This window comes from Musa acuminata, chromosome BXJ2-10 (assembly GCF_036884655.1).
Source record: "Musa acuminata AAA Group cultivar baxijiao chromosome BXJ2-10, Cavendish_Baxijiao_AAA, whole genome shotgun sequence".
NCBI classification, from domain to species: domain Eukaryota; kingdom Viridiplantae; phylum Streptophyta; class Magnoliopsida; order Zingiberales; family Musaceae; genus Musa; species Musa acuminata.
The window spans coordinates 35,536,629-35,553,230 of NC_088347.1; the positions used below are offsets into that span (position 1 = coordinate 35,536,629).

At 40.1% G+C, this 16,602-nt stretch overlaps 2 protein-coding genes across 3 annotated transcripts; both read right to left on the reverse strand.

The window, feature by feature from the left end:
* Positions 1-1,593: 1,593 nt before the first annotated feature.
* On the reverse strand, positions 1,594-6,265 carry LOC103969436 (nucleosome assembly protein 1;2). Of its 2 annotated transcripts, none has more exons than XM_065130215.1 (12): positions 6,099-6,265; positions 5,942-5,985; positions 5,733-5,828; positions 3,727-3,819; positions 3,455-3,545; positions 3,306-3,367; positions 3,040-3,224; positions 2,771-2,948; positions 2,639-2,682; positions 2,178-2,361; positions 2,054-2,071; positions 1,594-1,951 (listed from the first exon to the last, which is right to left on the reverse strand). In XM_065130215.1, exons 1-12 carry the CDS (start codon positions 6,142-6,144, stop codon positions 1,901-1,903), a joined length of 1,092 nt encoding a protein of 363 aa, XP_064986287.1. In that variant the 5' UTR covers positions 6,145-6,265; the 3' UTR covers positions 1,594-1,900. The 2 variants fall into 2 exon arrangements, with proteins under 2 accessions (XP_064986287.1, XP_064986286.1); XM_065130214.1 differs by having other exon boundaries at positions 6,093-6,265.
* A 5,915-nt stretch (positions 6,266-12,180) lies between these two features.
* LOC103969437 (cytokinin dehydrogenase 6) lies at positions 12,181-14,584 on the reverse strand. The gene is made up of 5 exons (XM_065131124.1): positions 14,454-14,584; positions 13,740-14,389; positions 13,282-13,664; positions 12,881-13,140; positions 12,181-12,800 (listed from the first exon to the last, which is right to left on the reverse strand). Exons 1-5 carry the CDS (start codon positions 14,477-14,479, stop codon positions 12,503-12,505), a joined length of 1,617 nt encoding a protein of 538 aa, XP_064987196.1. The 5' UTR covers positions 14,480-14,584; the 3' UTR covers positions 12,181-12,502.
* Between the last annotated feature and the right edge of the window lie 2,018 nt (positions 14,585-16,602).

Consider the following 16,602-nt stretch of genomic DNA (forward strand, 5'->3'; position numbering starts at 1 on the left):
TTAAAATAGCTATAATTATAAGAAATAAATAAAAAAATTTAATCTTGTTTATCGTAACGTTATCGATTTTATCATACAGCATATATAGAGATAATAGATAAAAAAAAATATTTTTAATATCTCAGTTATATTTTTTTTATTCTTAATGGTGATAGTGGATCGTGGCACCGCTAGAGTCATAAGTGACTGTTGTGGTTGTTATCGATGAGAATGATGATGAGTGGAATCCTGAAGGTGGAGTTGAGGGACTTCTATAATTTCTTACAGGAAGAGCGACGATAAAAGATAAGGAAGGAGGGGGAGGATGAGGAGGAAAATAAGGAAGAGCGACGATAAAAGATTAGGCAAAGGGAGAGAAGGCGAAAGAAATACAAATGTCAATGCGCTTCATTTACATCGATGTTGCTTGGCATATATGTCAACACCGACACAAATGCAAAACACATGAAAGAGAATGAAAGATGTGAGATCGAGAAAGAAGGGAAGAAAGGGGAGAAGGAGGAAGATGAGAGAGAGCAACAAGAGGTGAGACATGAGAGAGTTGAAGAAAAGGATGACACAAATATCAATGCTTTGCATCTTCATCTGCGTTGCCGTCAATATAGATGTCGAGCAACTCTTTTGTCACTCTACATCTACGTTAATACCGACGAAGATGTTGAGCGGCGCTGACGCAAATGTAAAGTGTCAGCATTTACATCATTCTTTTCCTCCTCTCCATTTGGCTCACTTATGTTATCGCTCTTTCTCCTCTTCCTCCCCTAGCAATAAACCATAGAAATCTCTAATGCCACCTCGAAGACTCTACCCAACCCATTTCTAAAGATATCCCCATATTATTCTCACCAACCACTACATTCTCATGACCCAACGACATTATTGTCCACGACCACTACTAACAAAAACGAAAATGTAATTCAAACGTTGAAATTATATATTTGCCTATCATTTTTATGTCATTTCTGCATATTTTGTCGCATCTTCGATCGACAAAACCAATAATGTTAGATAAATATGATTAATTATTTTATTTTTATAATCATAGGGATTTCTTTTAAGTTTAGAGATTGGGATATTATAAAAAGTCTAATTATGAACTTAAATCACAAATGTCAAATAATGTTGACCGATATGTCTAATCGATGTTTACTTTCTCTCCTATTACCGTATGATTAGAGGTGACGATTTTATATTGAACCCGTATAAGCAGGTCTCGGAGCTTTGTGCGGCTGCTGGTGAGGCCCAATAGCGGAACGCACCAAACTCAAAGCGTGGATATCAAATAATGTTGACCCATATATCCACAAAACAATGTTTACTTCCTCTCCGATTACATTATGACTAGAGGTGACAATGACCATATTACCACTGTATCATCAAATCCGACCCCATTCGATCTAATCTAACCAAATCTGATCACTTTTGACCGAGAAAGTTCGAATTTTAATTTTCAGAAACTGCATCATCAAAACATATCAGAACATAATGAAATTATTAATCCGACCAAAATCCGCGACATTGCCAAATCATCTAATTGCACAGACATGATCAATTATCTTGTTCAAGAAAATAGCAATATTACCACATCTGGGCTTAGACAAAACATAATTTTCCTCATCAAAAAATGCAAGCATACACACCCCTCTGGTCCATAGACATCGAACTACAGAAACAATATGTCATGTTGGGACAATACCATACAATAAAGAACACAAAACTTCATTCCGCCACCCTGATTCTCAAAGACATCAGGGTATAAGAACTGACCATTCCGAGGACTCCACGCAGCTTCTCACTTTAAGAAAGATAAAAAAAAATGGCAGGAAGTAAACCAGATCATTCATTCCAACAACTCCACCACTACTACACCGCAGAAAATGCTCCATCCATTGTAAACATGTTACTGTTGTTTGCACTCAGCTGGTCGTTGGGCTTGCTCCCCTCCACTCTTCTGCATTTCCAGACCATAAATAAATTTGAGTATTAATCAAGCTAAAGCACCTTCTAATGAAGGTTAACATCAATATTAAAATGGGACAAGTCAATGCTGCACCTTCTGCCCTGTTGCCGACTGTTTGGAGGACAGAGAAAAGAAAGACACTTGTCAGTTTCAATTATTCCCAAAGTAAAAATCTTGTAGACAACAAACAATTTCTCGAGGAGATTGTGAGATATACCTTCTTGGTCTTAGTTTGGTCTTCTTCATCCTCATCCTCGTCCTCATCATCATCCTCTTCCTCTTCCTCTTCCTCTTCTTCATCATCCTCATCTTCATCCTCTATTTCAAGTTCATCACCTTCGACAGCCTCCCCCGTGAACCATGAAACTGCATGAGGGATTATCTTGTCTTTAATTGTGGACCTGCAAGTCAACAATCACCGTAAATCAATTTGGTACCAGCCATAACTGGACAACAGATTTGTAAAAAGGATAATCCAAAATTACTGATGCAGGCCAAGCATTATAAGAAGTCGTAAACAAATAAGGAACAAATGGATATTGCTCAAGTTATTCCTAAATAACCCTGAAACCATTGCTTTCTTGAATAATCAACAATGCTCGCTTAAGCTGTTTATCTATATTTATCACAAGGCAAAGGTCCAGTAGACAGACAAAGCGAACAAAAGAAAGGCCTTACCCAATATCATAATCCACTTCCATCTGACCCTGCAATTCCTCAGCCTGTCAAAAGAATGATAATGAAATTAGATGCGCTTTTACCCAATTGGCTTTTTTTCTCTGGCAAATTTTTCTGGTGATCATAACTTACAGTCTCTTCATCAATATCTGCATCATCATCAGGTACTTGTGGAGGCTTGAAAAAGTTAAAAAAGCTCTCACAGTCCTCCGTTTTTGTAATGGGCTTGGCATTTTTTGAACCCTTCTTGGGCTTCTTTTTTAGGATCTTCTGAGTCAAGCACTTCCCTGGATACCACTCAATATCCGTCCTACATCGAAAGCCAACAATTTGTTAAAAATCACTTGTAACCAGTCTTGATATGATACGTGAATATCACCAACGTAGAAAAACAATTTTACCCAATTGCTTTCTCTAAGATTGGTTCATCCTCATCAATCATGTGGTATGTTTTTGTCAGAACAGCATTCTTGAAAAAAGGATTAGGATTGAAGAAAAACTCAAGTTTAAAACCCTTAGGATCCTCAATTCTGCACCACTTTATATCCTTTAGATACTTAAGAGCTTCTTCATCACGTTCTTGAATCTAGATGAACCAAAAAATAATGTACCTGTCAACATCATAAAGAAAACAAAGCAATAGGATAGTCATTTAAAAGTTGGATACCTCCTCAGTTAGCACTTCATTTGCTTTCATAGCAGTGAGCCAAAAGCCAGGCACGCCTTTTTCTGTGGCATAGATGTATACAATAAGCATAAAAAAATACAAACGAACTAGAAAAAACAACATTCAACATCTTCGGTAAGATAAAAGACCTTCACTAGCTTTATCCTCAGAACCGGTTTCCTCTGGAGATTCATCTTTGACACCTTCAACTTCGACTACACCATTTACAATCTCATATCTCTGTTTAGTCCATATGGAGAAAGTGTCACAGGAATGGCCAAGACTAACAACATTTTGCAGTAGACTTCGTAAAAGAACCACAAGATTGAACAATGGTGGAAAAATCATTTAAGCATTGGTCCTAGGAGCTTATATCTGGAATTAGCAAATCATACAAAATCAATAGATGCTGAAAGTATACCTTTGTATATAATGGCTCATAAAGCTTCTGGTATTTAGCTTCAAGTGCAGCCCTCTCCTCAAAAAATTTTGCCTCAAGCTCATCATGTTGGCTCTACAAAAAAAGAGTTATTACATCAGGCATATCTGTACACCATAATGCTCTTAGCATCAACTGGAAAAAGCCACACCCAATCAAAATCTGGCAGGAATTTGATCAATCCTAATGGTCTCAACAAGTTTTGTTTGATACTAAGCCAACCCCAGCTGACTTCATTCACTAAAAAAAATATACAGCAATTTGATAAATTTTAGTTTAAAGCAATTTTAAGTCCTACAGCCAGGACCTGATCCTTATCCAGCAAAATGTTAATATCAGCTTGCACCAGAAAAACTTAAATACTGAAGTATATCACACAAATAATGCAGGAAATACAGGAACCAAGTTCTACAAAATGAAAATTAGATACAGGAAAAGTTACTTGAAAATGACATATAGGTGGACAAATATACTGATTAGATCAAGGTATAGATAGACAAGGTCAACAAGTTGCTTTGCATCTAAACTGGCAAACACATTCAATACAATAAAACAACAGTAAGTATTGAGAGTCAAGCATATACCTCTTCAATTTTGATATTTTAAAGGAAGCAACACTATGTTATGGCAACTTTATATTCACAAAAAAAAAAATCATAATATTGACCAAATACCACTTAGTGACAAATAATCAGCAGAAGATAAAGTTTATAATCTGAACGAGTCATGTACGGAAATGGAAATCCTTGTATACAGGGAACATGAGGAAAAGAGTCAACAATAGTGCAGTGCAACTAAGAAACATAGTTCACAACATTACCCAATTTAGATACAACAACTTGCACATTTAATTATTACCGAAGACTGATACACTTTTGGATAAGTTCTCAGCCTTAAAGACCGATCTGATCTTGACTGAACTGACTTTGACAATAAGATAGCTAGAATAATCAAACTTGACCAAAGTTGGCCAATCTTAGAATATACTAGCTGGTTTAACAGTCCATAAGAAGGGGAAACAAAAAAAAAGGAGGGGATGAGCAAGAGAGTCAAGTTCAGTCATGCAACTAAGATGGAAGCCGAGATGGAAGACAGGAAACATGCAACTAAGATATGAAATAGAATATGAGATGATATTACAGGTACATTCGCTATTTGCGGCAATTGTTGCCATTAGTTGTCTCGCACAATTTGTTGCAATATTTGTTGTCTATCGTCATGTAGAACAGAAAGGAGAGAATGTAGGAAGAGAAATAAAAATAAAAATATATCACCTTCTGGAGGATAAAAGGATGCTTTCTCAAAGAATGATAATGTCATAGAAGGCATAATCAATTCAAAAGTGGGATATCTATGAAAAAAAAGCGTATGTGGAGTATAAAAAATCAGGAAATAGGACAAGAAAATCCATCAAACAAGCCTCCATGCCGTCGAAAGGATAATAAATTTGCCTCTCGCTGTGCAATGCTGGATAATAAATAAAAATATATCACCTTCTGGAGGATAAAAGGATGCTTTCTCAAAGAATGATAATGTCATAGAAGGCATAATCAATTCAAAAGTGGGATATCTATGAAAAAAAAGCGTATGTGGAGTATAAAAAATCAGGAAATAGGACAAGAAAATCCATCAAACAAGCCTCCATGCCCTCGAAAGGATAATAAATTTGCCTCTCGCTGAGCAATGCTGGGGTATCAATGGCCCTAATTATCAAAGACGACACAGAACATATAAGCATGACCTATCATGTCCACTTTATTTAGCGCGTCAGGATTTTTTTCGGTGACATATATCTTGAAGAAGGAAATAGGCATTCGAATATGTAACGAAAATTAATACAGAGAAGAGGATGTAAAGAATTATAATTCCCGACAAGAACCAACCAAGTTTTAAAATAAGATGTACACAGAAGAACAACATAAAACGCAAGAAAGCATTCGATTCGTCAAGATAAAACGAAGAACAAGGGGTACAATAACAAGACACACCTGGACCTCTCTCAACACCTCGACGCGCTTCCTGACCGCCGGGCTGAGCGTCTCCAAGACATCCGTATGCTTCCCTGCCAGACTCTGGAGCTTGTTCTGTGGCACAACAGATCACCCATGAAAACAAGTCAAACAAAAAACAAAAGGGAGACCCCTCAAGGGAATTCTTCCACGAAGGCAAACACACAGAGGAAGGCCCATAATTGCACCTTCAAAGCATCGACAAGACCAGCTCGATCCTCCGCACTCAGAGCTGCACATAGATAACGCGCCGGCGTAAGACAAGCAGAAACAGAAGAACACAAATAGAGCGAAAGACACCGAGCAGAAGTAAAATGGGTTTGGGGGCAAAGGGGGGACCGGAACCGAGATCGGCGAGGTTGAGGCTGTCCTGTTGCTTATCGCTGCTCATTGTCGCCCTCCGCTGCCGCCGCCTCCGCCTCTTCTTCTCCTCCTCCTCCTCCTTAATGGAAATGAGAAGCGAGCTGCGTGGAAAACCCTAGGGCGGGGGTTAAGTGGCGCACAGCGAATCGAGAGGAATGAGTCGATGCGGTGCGGTGGATATTTATAGCGTCGATTTTACACGGCCCTTCCAATCTAATCAATCGAGCGAATACTTTCTCCACAAGATCATGGTTACCCTATTTCCTACACGCTTTTTTATTGCCGTATCAGTAAGGACTCGTGGAACCCACACCAATAAAAATCCGGTATATCTGCTAGGTAGATAGACTGAGCAACTATATATTTACGGGCTTAATTTTTAGAATTCCTTTATTAATCAATTAAAAAAATCGAGCCAATTCCACACGTACATTATCTACCCTCACCGTCTACGTACTATTGAGTATTTCATCCGGGCCCCACATTAGAGGTCCATATCCCAATCAGAAGAAGGTATCTCCTGGGTACGAGTGTCAGAATTTGCAGGAACTAAGCCGCGTGGTTTCATTGTTGTGCGGTCTGGCAAAGCGAGCAGTCTATTATTCCATATATTCCACTTTAAATGCTTTTATTGTCATTAAATACTTTGTATTGTGATATATTATCGCAATATATTATGTTGGAATACAACCAACATTAGCTAAAAGCTAATAAATATAAATAGTTTAATAATGTTGTCAGCATTTTTTCCGTTTAATGGCATATAATTCTTTGATGGGGTGTACAAAACCATACACATCTACAAGCAATTGAATCAATTCAATGAACTAAAAGTAAGTCAGGAATCATAACATTCATATGAACTCAGCATATGAGATTCCATACATTTTCTTCTTTGGCCATATCTTTTAGCATGCAATATTTCTCGTATGTGCCAAAACACAAACATTTTCTGTCTTAGAATTCCTTGTTATAAAAATTCAATCAAAATTAGAGCTCGAGACACACTTCTATTGAGGAGAAAGAAAGGTGGAGAAGAACATTAATCAGGAGTGATTGGCATCCAAATGGTTCATGTTTGTGATTGGTTATCAATTCCAATGCATTCATTCATGCATCCACAACAAACAGTGCATCTGTTGAAATTTAAATCTAAACTCCACAATAAATGTTTTTTTTATTATATGCTAAGTGTGTTTATAGAATGGGGAAATTTCATATAAACCTTTAAAATATATAAATTATCATGAATACCATATAAAGCTGCAAACAATCACACAAATTTTTTTTCTTTTTCATATGTGATATTATTCCATATGGTACTCATAGAAGTTGCCAAATTCAAAAGATATTTGTAATAACTTCAAAGGATACCTTAAAAGAGAGTTATAAGTTCTTAGATTTTTTAGTTTTTCTTAGATTTGTTGAAAATTTTGAACTTCTCGCTCGTATACAAAAAAAAAAAGAAAAAAAAAAGGGAATTAAGAGCCACATATTTCAAATCCTTGAAAGGGAATTAAGAGCCCTCTAAATCTTCATTTGTTTCTTCGTTATGATTGTTAGTTTGGCAAGTCCCATAGTTCCACGTCGGGAAAATCAGACTTGTCGTCTCGTCTCGGAACTATAAATAAGGGTCTGGGCTTTGAAGTCAGATACACCACAAGAGGTACCATAGGCAGCACAAGAGGCACCACAAGAAAACCTGCTTACGGTTTGGGTTTTTCTTGTTTAGTAAGATGAAGGTGTTTTATGGCTTAGGAATATCTTCCTAAGGCATTTGTAAGTGTCCCTCTTTTGCAGTAGTAATTTGCTCCTCTTTCTTCCGTGGATGTAGGTCAAAGTCAATTGACCGAACCACGTATATCTGGTGTTCTGGTGTTTTGTTTGTTCTTGTTGCTTTTATTCTTTCCGCTTTATTGTCTTTGTTGTGTTACCAAAATTATCCTCTGGTAAATATCCTGGGGCTAGCTCTAACAAACTGGTATCAGAGCCTGGTTCTGGGATCTTTTGGCAACAATGACGATATCAAAGATCGTTGTCGAGAAATTCGACAGAAATGTCAACTTCGGCATGTGGCAACTTAAGATGGAGGCCATTCTGGTTCAAGACGGAGTTGATTTGGCACTACAGGAGGCTGAGAACATTCCAAACGGTACGTCAAAGGAAGATCTTGCGGGTATGGATAAGAAGGCCCGATCCAGCATCATTCTAAATCTCTCTGATGAGGTTTTACGGGAGGTAGCTACGGAGACTACGGCTAAGAGCATGTGGGACAAGCTTAAAGCTTTGTACATGAAGAGGACAGTGGAAAATCGTCGCTACTTGAAGCAGAGACTGTATATGCTTCGGATGATCGAAGGTACATCTATACTCTCGCATCTTGATAAGTTTGATTCTTTAGTTATGGATTTGGAGAATATAGATGCAAAAATTGATGATGAGGATAAGGCTTTGTTACTTTTGTGTTCTCTTCCCCAATCTTTTAAGCATTTCCGTGATACTTTGATTTATGGAAAAGAAACAGTTTTGTATCAAGAAATTAAATCTGCACTGAAATCAAAGGAGCAGATAGATAAGAATATCACTGGGGAAAGTAGAGAGAATCAGGCTGAGGGTCTGGGTCTGGTTGTTAGGGGGAGAATGGATAAAAGAGAATTTGACAGTAGTAGATCTAAATCTAGATCTAAATCCAGACATAGAAATTTGGAATGCAGATATTGTCATAAAATGGGGCACATTAAATCTGATTGCTTTAAGTTGAAAAATAAATTAAAGCAAAAGGAAAAATTTGTTGAGAAAACTATTGAATCCGCTGAAGCTAGTGTAGCATCTAATGAGAATGTTGGAAATATTTTCTCTGCTATTGATGACAGGATGAGGTCTAAAAATGAATGAATTTTAGATTCAGGTTGTTCTTATCACATGTGTCCCAATAGGGATTTGTTTTCCACATATGAATCTTGTAATGGTGGAATTATTTTGATGGGCAATAATGCCGCATGTGATGTTATTGGTAGAGGAACAATTCGAATTAAAATGCATGATGGTATTGTGAGGACGCTCACTAATGTTAGACATGTTCCTGATTTGAAAAAGAATCTCATCTCTTTAGGCACCCTATAGGCCATTGGGTGTAAATACACAGCTGAAGGTGGAGTTATGAAAGTTTCTAGAAGTGCCCTTATTGTTATGAAAGCTTGTAGGTCTGGTAGCTTGTATATTCTGCAGGGAACTACTGTTACAGGTTCAGTTGCAGTTTCGTCATCATCATTGTCTGATTCTGACATTACCAAATTATGGCATATGCGTTTGGGTCATATGAGCGAAAAAGGTTTGAGCATATTGAGCAAAAGGGGTCTACTTTGCGGACAGAGTACTGGGCCACTTGATTTTTGTAAACACTGCATTTTTGGAAAGCAGAAAAGAGTAAGCTTCACTTCTCCGGCAGTTTACAAAACGAAAGGTACTCTTGACTATATTCATTCAGACCTTTGGGGTCCAGCTCAAGTTCAGTCTAAGGGTGGTGCCAGGTATATGTTGACTTTCATTGATGATTATTCCAGGAAAGTTTGGGTTTATTTTCTGAAGCATAAAAATGATGTTTTTCTAACCTTTAAACAATGGAAGGCTTTGATTGAGAAGCAAACATGTAAACAGATTAAGCGGCTTCGAACAGATAATGGCATGGAATTTTATGAAGGTGATTTTGAAGAATTCTGCAAAAATGAATGAATCGTTCGGCATCGCACTGTTAGGATGACGCCTCAGCAAAATGGTGTGGCCGAACGTATGAACAGAACACTTTTAGAGAGAGCAAGGTGTATGATCTCAAATGCAGGGTTGACAAAGGACTTTTGGGCAGAGGCAATTAATTTGGCCTGTTACGTTGTCAACCGCGCTCCTTCTGCAGCACTTAACTTTAAAACTCCAGAGGAAGTTTGGTCAGGTACTCCTGCTGATTACTCTGATTTTAAAATTTTTGGGTGTCCAGCATACATGCATGTAAATGAAGAAAAATTAGAGCCTCGGGCTAAAAAGTGCATTTTCCTTGGGTATGCTTCTGGGGTGAAAGGATACAGATTATGGTGTTCTGATCCCAAATCCCCAAAATTTATAATCAGTAGAGATGTTACTTTTGATGAATTATCTATGCTATCTTCTAAAGAGGAATCTACTAGTTGTACAAATGATAGTGCGCAGAAGCAGGTGGAGCTTGAGATTGGTAGTTCAGATTCTTTTAAGTTGAACTCTTCTACTCAAAGAATGCTCGTAGATGGTCCCGAGTCTACTGATGCAGATGATCCAGAGGAAGAGCAATATTCCATAGCCAAGGATAGACCACGGAGAAATATTCGACCACCACAAAGATATGCAAATTTGGTTGCATATGCTTTGTCTGTTGCAGAAGAGACAAGTGAAGTTGGTGAGCCTACTTTTTACTCATGCAGTTTCTTGTGATAATTCCGCTAAGTGGTTGATTGCGATGAATGAAGAAATTGAGTCTCTCCATCGGAATAGAACTTGGGATCTTGTGAAGCCGCCTTCGGGTAAGAAAATTGTTGGATGCAAATGAGATACCATTGCTGAGGGAAAGGTCCTTGTTCAGAAAATTCATACGAAGAACAATCCAGCTGATATACTTACGAAGCCTCTTCCGGTTTACAAGTTCAAGCAGTGCTTGGACTTGGTTGGTGTTAATTGTTGATGATTGCGCGTTGGGGCTTTTATGAAGAAAGTGGAGCAAGTTTTGTTGGGACATGCCAAGGTGGAGATTTGTTAGTTTGGCAAGTCCCATAGTCCCACATCGGGAAAATCAGACTTGTCGTCTCGTTTGGGAACTATAAATAAGGGCCTGGGCTTTGAAGTCAGATACATCACAAGAGGTACCACAGGCAGCACAAGAGGCACTACAAGAAAACCTGCTTACGGTTTGGGTTTTTCTTGTTTAGTAAGATGAAGGTGTTTTATGGCCTAGGAACATCTTCCTAAGGTATTTGTAAGTGTCCCTCTTTTGCAGTAGTAATTTGCTCCTCTTTCTTCCGTGGATGTAGGTCAAAGTCAATTGACCGAACCACGTATATCTGGTGTTCTGGTGTTTTGTTTGTTCTTGTTGCTTTTAATCTTTCCGCTTTATTGTCTTTGTTGTGTTGCCAAAATTATCCTTCGATAAATATCTTGGGGCTAGCTCTAACAATGATAGTATGGACGAATCTTATATTCGTGATACTTAATTATTAATATTTTTGTAATAAAAAAGTAATACATAAATACTCATTAATGCTTCTTATGTTTTTTTATGAGAATACTACTATTTTCTAATTTTATCATCTGGATTTTATTAAGCTTATTTTGTACATTGAATTTTTCTTGTCATACTCATAATTAATGATTCATCAAGTTTGGCATCGCAGGAATGGATAAGGGAAGTGCATGTCAATGGTTAATATTCTGATCCTTAAAATATGCTGGAAATAATATTAAATAAAACTTGTAATTGATCTCATGAATAAAACATCGTTTATTGCTTCAGTAATAATTAATCATCGATAACCAAATTAATTTACAATTATTCAGTAAGTTTTATTGAAATAACTGTAGAATTTTGCTTTTTTATATCTTTGATAATCTTTTGTGTCTAATAGAAATTTTTTGTTCTTCCAAAATTATTCATGAATCTTGATTCCTTGACATATGAAATCTTTGTCTTATCAATATCTACTAATTCATCATAATTATTCTTTATTTTTTGGTTTAGATTTAGCAGTTGTGACATTGGGCATATGTGCATCATCAAACCTCAAACCATCTTCTGGCTTTCCTCCACAGTGGCTGCATCACTTAATTGTGGTTGGCTTATTCCCATAAATACTTGCATGCCAACAAGGCGCACAGTGCGAACAGATCTGTCTCACGAAGAAAAGCATCAGGGTTCGGTGGTGTGAAGAGAACAACGCACAGCAGAGATTGACCCTGCTGCCCACAATAAAATAAGAAGAACCGTATGAAAGAATAGACAATGGCAGACAGGAAAGGATATCCGCTGATGTCCTGACAAATCTTGTCATTGTCTCTCTAAGATCTGCATGTATCTTTGGCACAATCACTGGTGATGCCAACTTCAGAATATGGACATCTTAAAGGTCAACACAGACCAAGATCCGTCCAAATCCTGAGGTAGATCTTCTGTTGGCGCTCCCCACAAGCAGTATCTACATATATATATGTTCTTCTTTTCATACACTTCCCCAACTTGCATTTAGAATACAGAGAGGAGGATTGGTCGAAGTCTTCTACAGAATACGTGTAACTTAGGATTTGGTTAACGACACAAAGTAAAAGAGAAACACGGATGCGTGCGTGGCGTGAGTTATTTTGCAAGACATGATCTACAGCGAGGACGTAAAGATTCGCTGTCCTGGTGAAAGCAGAGCTTGGGGATCGTATCGCCTCTTCAGTCGAACGAACACATCCCATTTAAGGCCGAAATGGTTCTTCCAATCCGTCTGTGTGGTATAATGAGGCAAGTACTGCTTAAAGTCGATCCCTTCCTGTTGGCAGAACCTTAAGATTTCATCGTTTTGGCTGTCCAAGTATTTCCAGTCGTCCACTGTTGCGGATGGCAGCAGTCCTATGGTGTAGAAAACCTCTTCGTCGGGGATCGCCGCAGACATCTTGTCATCCCACCTGCAACGCATGCATGCATCTTCAGAAGTGTTGTTCATGGTTTTGGGGGAAGCGCAAAGAGAATTTAGTGTTCTTCGTACTTGTTCTTGTTGAAGGGATAGATGAGCACCAGCCCGATGGGGTTATTGTTCTTGAGGATCCCCTTGAAAACCCCCATCTCGAAGTCTCGTATTCTTGACTTGGGGACGAACATGTTCAGCCATGGATGAAGAACATTTTCGGGCGCCGTGGAATGCGTCTCCTCTTCCTGGACTCTGTTGAGGAAACTAATGTACGCAACGTCCTTCGTGAAGGCAAAGCCGGGGACGAAGCTCAGCCGTTTGAGCAAGGTTTCAAGCTTCTGTCAACAAGTAAAGGAAGGCCATGCATGCATCAGGAAACCACCGACAACAAATGGAGATCGATCACAATACAGTGGGAGAAAGCGACGGATTCCCACATGTTTCGTGGGATGGGAAAGCAAGGAAGACAGTGCATTCACCTGATCAACCATGGACGCGGTGGCTGGTTCGTAGTAAACACCTCCTTCCACGAAGTAAATGCGGCCGTACTCAGCCGCCAGCATCTTTACCTTCTCCGTGTCGGTATCTGAGAAAAATGAAGAGTTGCCAACGTCCTTCTCCGTCAGCAGTTGTCCCTCGACATAGTCGAATACCTTCTCTGTCATTGAGACGAGGAGCTCCTGGTCTCCGGTGAAGGAACTGAAGTCTGTGTAGAAGAGCCGTAGCCATCGCACTCGCTGTGGCGCTGGTTCCAAGGCGATCCGAGCTCTGGTGATGATGCCGAACTGGCCGAGTCCTCCTAAGACCCCATAGAACAGGTCCGAGTTCTCCTCACGAGAACAGGTTATTGTGTCACCCTTCCCTGTCGAAGAACCACACGTTAAGCTAGAGTATTGCTGTAATCAAGCGTCAGTTTCCGAAAACAGAGAAGTAGTACCGGTGATGACATCCAATTCGTAGACGTTAGAGATCTGCGGGCCGTGGCGGAAGGCCTGGCCGCTTATGCCGGCGTTTGAGAGCGTGCCGCCGACCGTCAGGTAGAGGTAATCGGTCCAGGAGCGGGGAGAAAGGCCGTGCTTCAGCGTCTCCCGCAAGACGTCGATCCAGAGTTGCTCGCCTCCGGCGTCGACGTACCAATCCGACGACACATTGATCCGGTCGCTGCGCCCGCGGCCCAAGGACGCCATGTCGACGACCACGCCGCCGGGTACGAGGGCCTGGCCTCTGATGGAGTGGCCGTGGCCGTGGGCGGCGATCGAGAACGAGGAGGGGGAGGAGGAGTAGGCGAATCGGACGAGGGTGGCGATGTCGTCGGGGGACGACGGGTAGAGCACCGCCGCGGGGTCAGCTTGACTGAGGCCGCCATAGTCGGTGGAGAACCTGGCGGTGGTGTCGGGATCTACATGGATCTTATCGACGATGTCCAGGGCGAGGAGGCCCTCAGGGAGGGCAGCCGGCCATGTGCCGTGCCGGTCAACCGCAGAGAAGACGAAGCTATTCACGAGAGAGAGAGCCACGAAGAAGGCTGCTGGAATGCAGCCAATTCTCTGCACAGCCATTAATGCGCTCATATATTGGATGTAGAATCTGGTGAAGGGAAGAAGAGGCTATTATATATACTAAGAGATTGAAGGAAGCAAGGGAGAGTTACAAAGAAGATGCAGAAAAACTCCTCATTTCCCATGGAAAACTTGGTCAACCAAATCTAAGATGACCGGAAGAGATCGATGGTTTATACACGCAAGCTTCGAGGAGACATCGAGAGGGTAGATTGATCGGAACCACCTCATGCAGTTTGACTAATTTCCATTACAAACACCCGTCCTGCAATTATCCAAGTGCTCTCAAATGAACACAGTGTTTCCCACAGTCGTCTCTCGTGGTGGGTGTGCTATTGTCGACAAACATGAACAGACATGCATGCCTGCCAAGTGGATTTACTAGTATAATAGCAAATAAATTCTTTAATTCGCATGCATGATGTTGACGACTTGACGTACATCGAATCGCTAATGACACCAACCTGGGATTTTGGAAGTGGCGTTAAGCCGTCGCTTTATAGAATAACATACTGGAGGATACACACATCACATAGCTAAGCAAACAAGGAATATGAATTCATTTTAATTCATCTTTGATATGAATTACATATGAGAATATACATAATATTATGAGCATCCATTAGGTTATTATACATGCATGATGGTAGAGCAAAAAGCACGGGTTTTGGAAACAAAGATCACGATGTCAACCGGATGACTTTCAACTGCACTCTGAGGAGCCTTACAAGTCTTAGAGTCGTGCTTCACGTTACAGTGGAATTGCATGAGTTTGACTTTGACTTAAGAAGCAGTGGCGTTTTTCCATTTTTGCATTTATGGCCTATATATCTACCTGATTTCATATTCACACAATCCAAAAGCTTTATTTTAACGTCTTACATTATGTATATTGAACAGTTTTTTACCCTATTAAATGATAGGACGACAAGACAACCAGCTGAAGTCCTCGGAAAGAGACAAAACTCGAAGGAAGAAAGAGAACCGTCATCATAAATCTGTGACCTGAAACCTTCAATGCGTTTTTTTTGGCCACAGAAAACTACAACCTCTCGTAAAGAAACTACAACCGATTTGTCGCCACCGTGATAGATTGTGTTTGTGTGTGTACATACATCATCTGAAGACAAGGGATGAGACAAATCCGAAGAGTTCGATAGAACACGGAACGTATCTTAAGCTTATGCTGCATATGGTGATACTGATCATGGATTTTAGGGTCAGTGGTGAGCAGCCAGCAGCCCGTCCAAGGGAAGAAGATGACCCATTCTTGTCATGGGTCCCCTGCTCCTGTTTGTTAGGTCATCTGCTTAGAAATCTCTCACATAAGCTTTGGTTCGTATGATATCAAACCGAATGATAGTAAAAGCCCTTCGCTGACCGTTTAGGTTGACCGAATCACCTCCGTCTTTGTTTATCCAGGAACAAGAAGGATCTTCTCGAGATACGATGCTTGACGTCCTCCACGATTCCCTGGTTCTCCTACGTGTCAACACAAAGATACGAGCCATGACGTGATACACCACGCGTGCATCGTCAACCTTCTTCGGTACAGCATACGACTGACAAATCTTATTCGTTCGTATACAGATATGACCATATCCGCTGTATTCGTTCGACAATTGTACGCTCGAAAGCATGCCGTGACCTGGGCGTTGTATCATCAGATGTGTCACAGGGATTCGGAAGAGATCATGATTTCGGACCGAATGTTTCTTTTGCGGGTAGAATTCCACACGTAGTGCCGAAATCTCTGCGTAGGTTGCCGGTTATGGTCGACCAGCAACATTGTGGAGTCAACAGTGAAATCTTTATTGGATATGAGATGGATTTGCCGCCGACCAAATCTTGTTCCAAGGCTCCGTTTCAAAGGAACACTATGGAAGCAAGCTTGTCGAGGACCTTTGAAGGTGGCAGTGGAGTGGAGGATTCTGATACAGTGATGTAAAGTGCTTGGATACCCAAATCTTGAACGCAAGTGCCGTTGACACCAAAGCTTTCCAAGGAGGATGTTTGCTACGCTGATGTGGAAAGCCGAGGATATTAAATCTTGATTAGTAGAAACCCTTGCACTAATGTTGACCCGATTTTAGTCAAATAATTTGTTTTTGACTTTGTGCCTACCTATTATAAGAAGCTACTTCACAACCTCTTCCCTAATTTATGTTCTTGTCGTGGAAAAATTCTTTTGAAAAGCTAAACTATTTTTTCTCTTCTTCTTCAATCCTTCCCACCATGTTA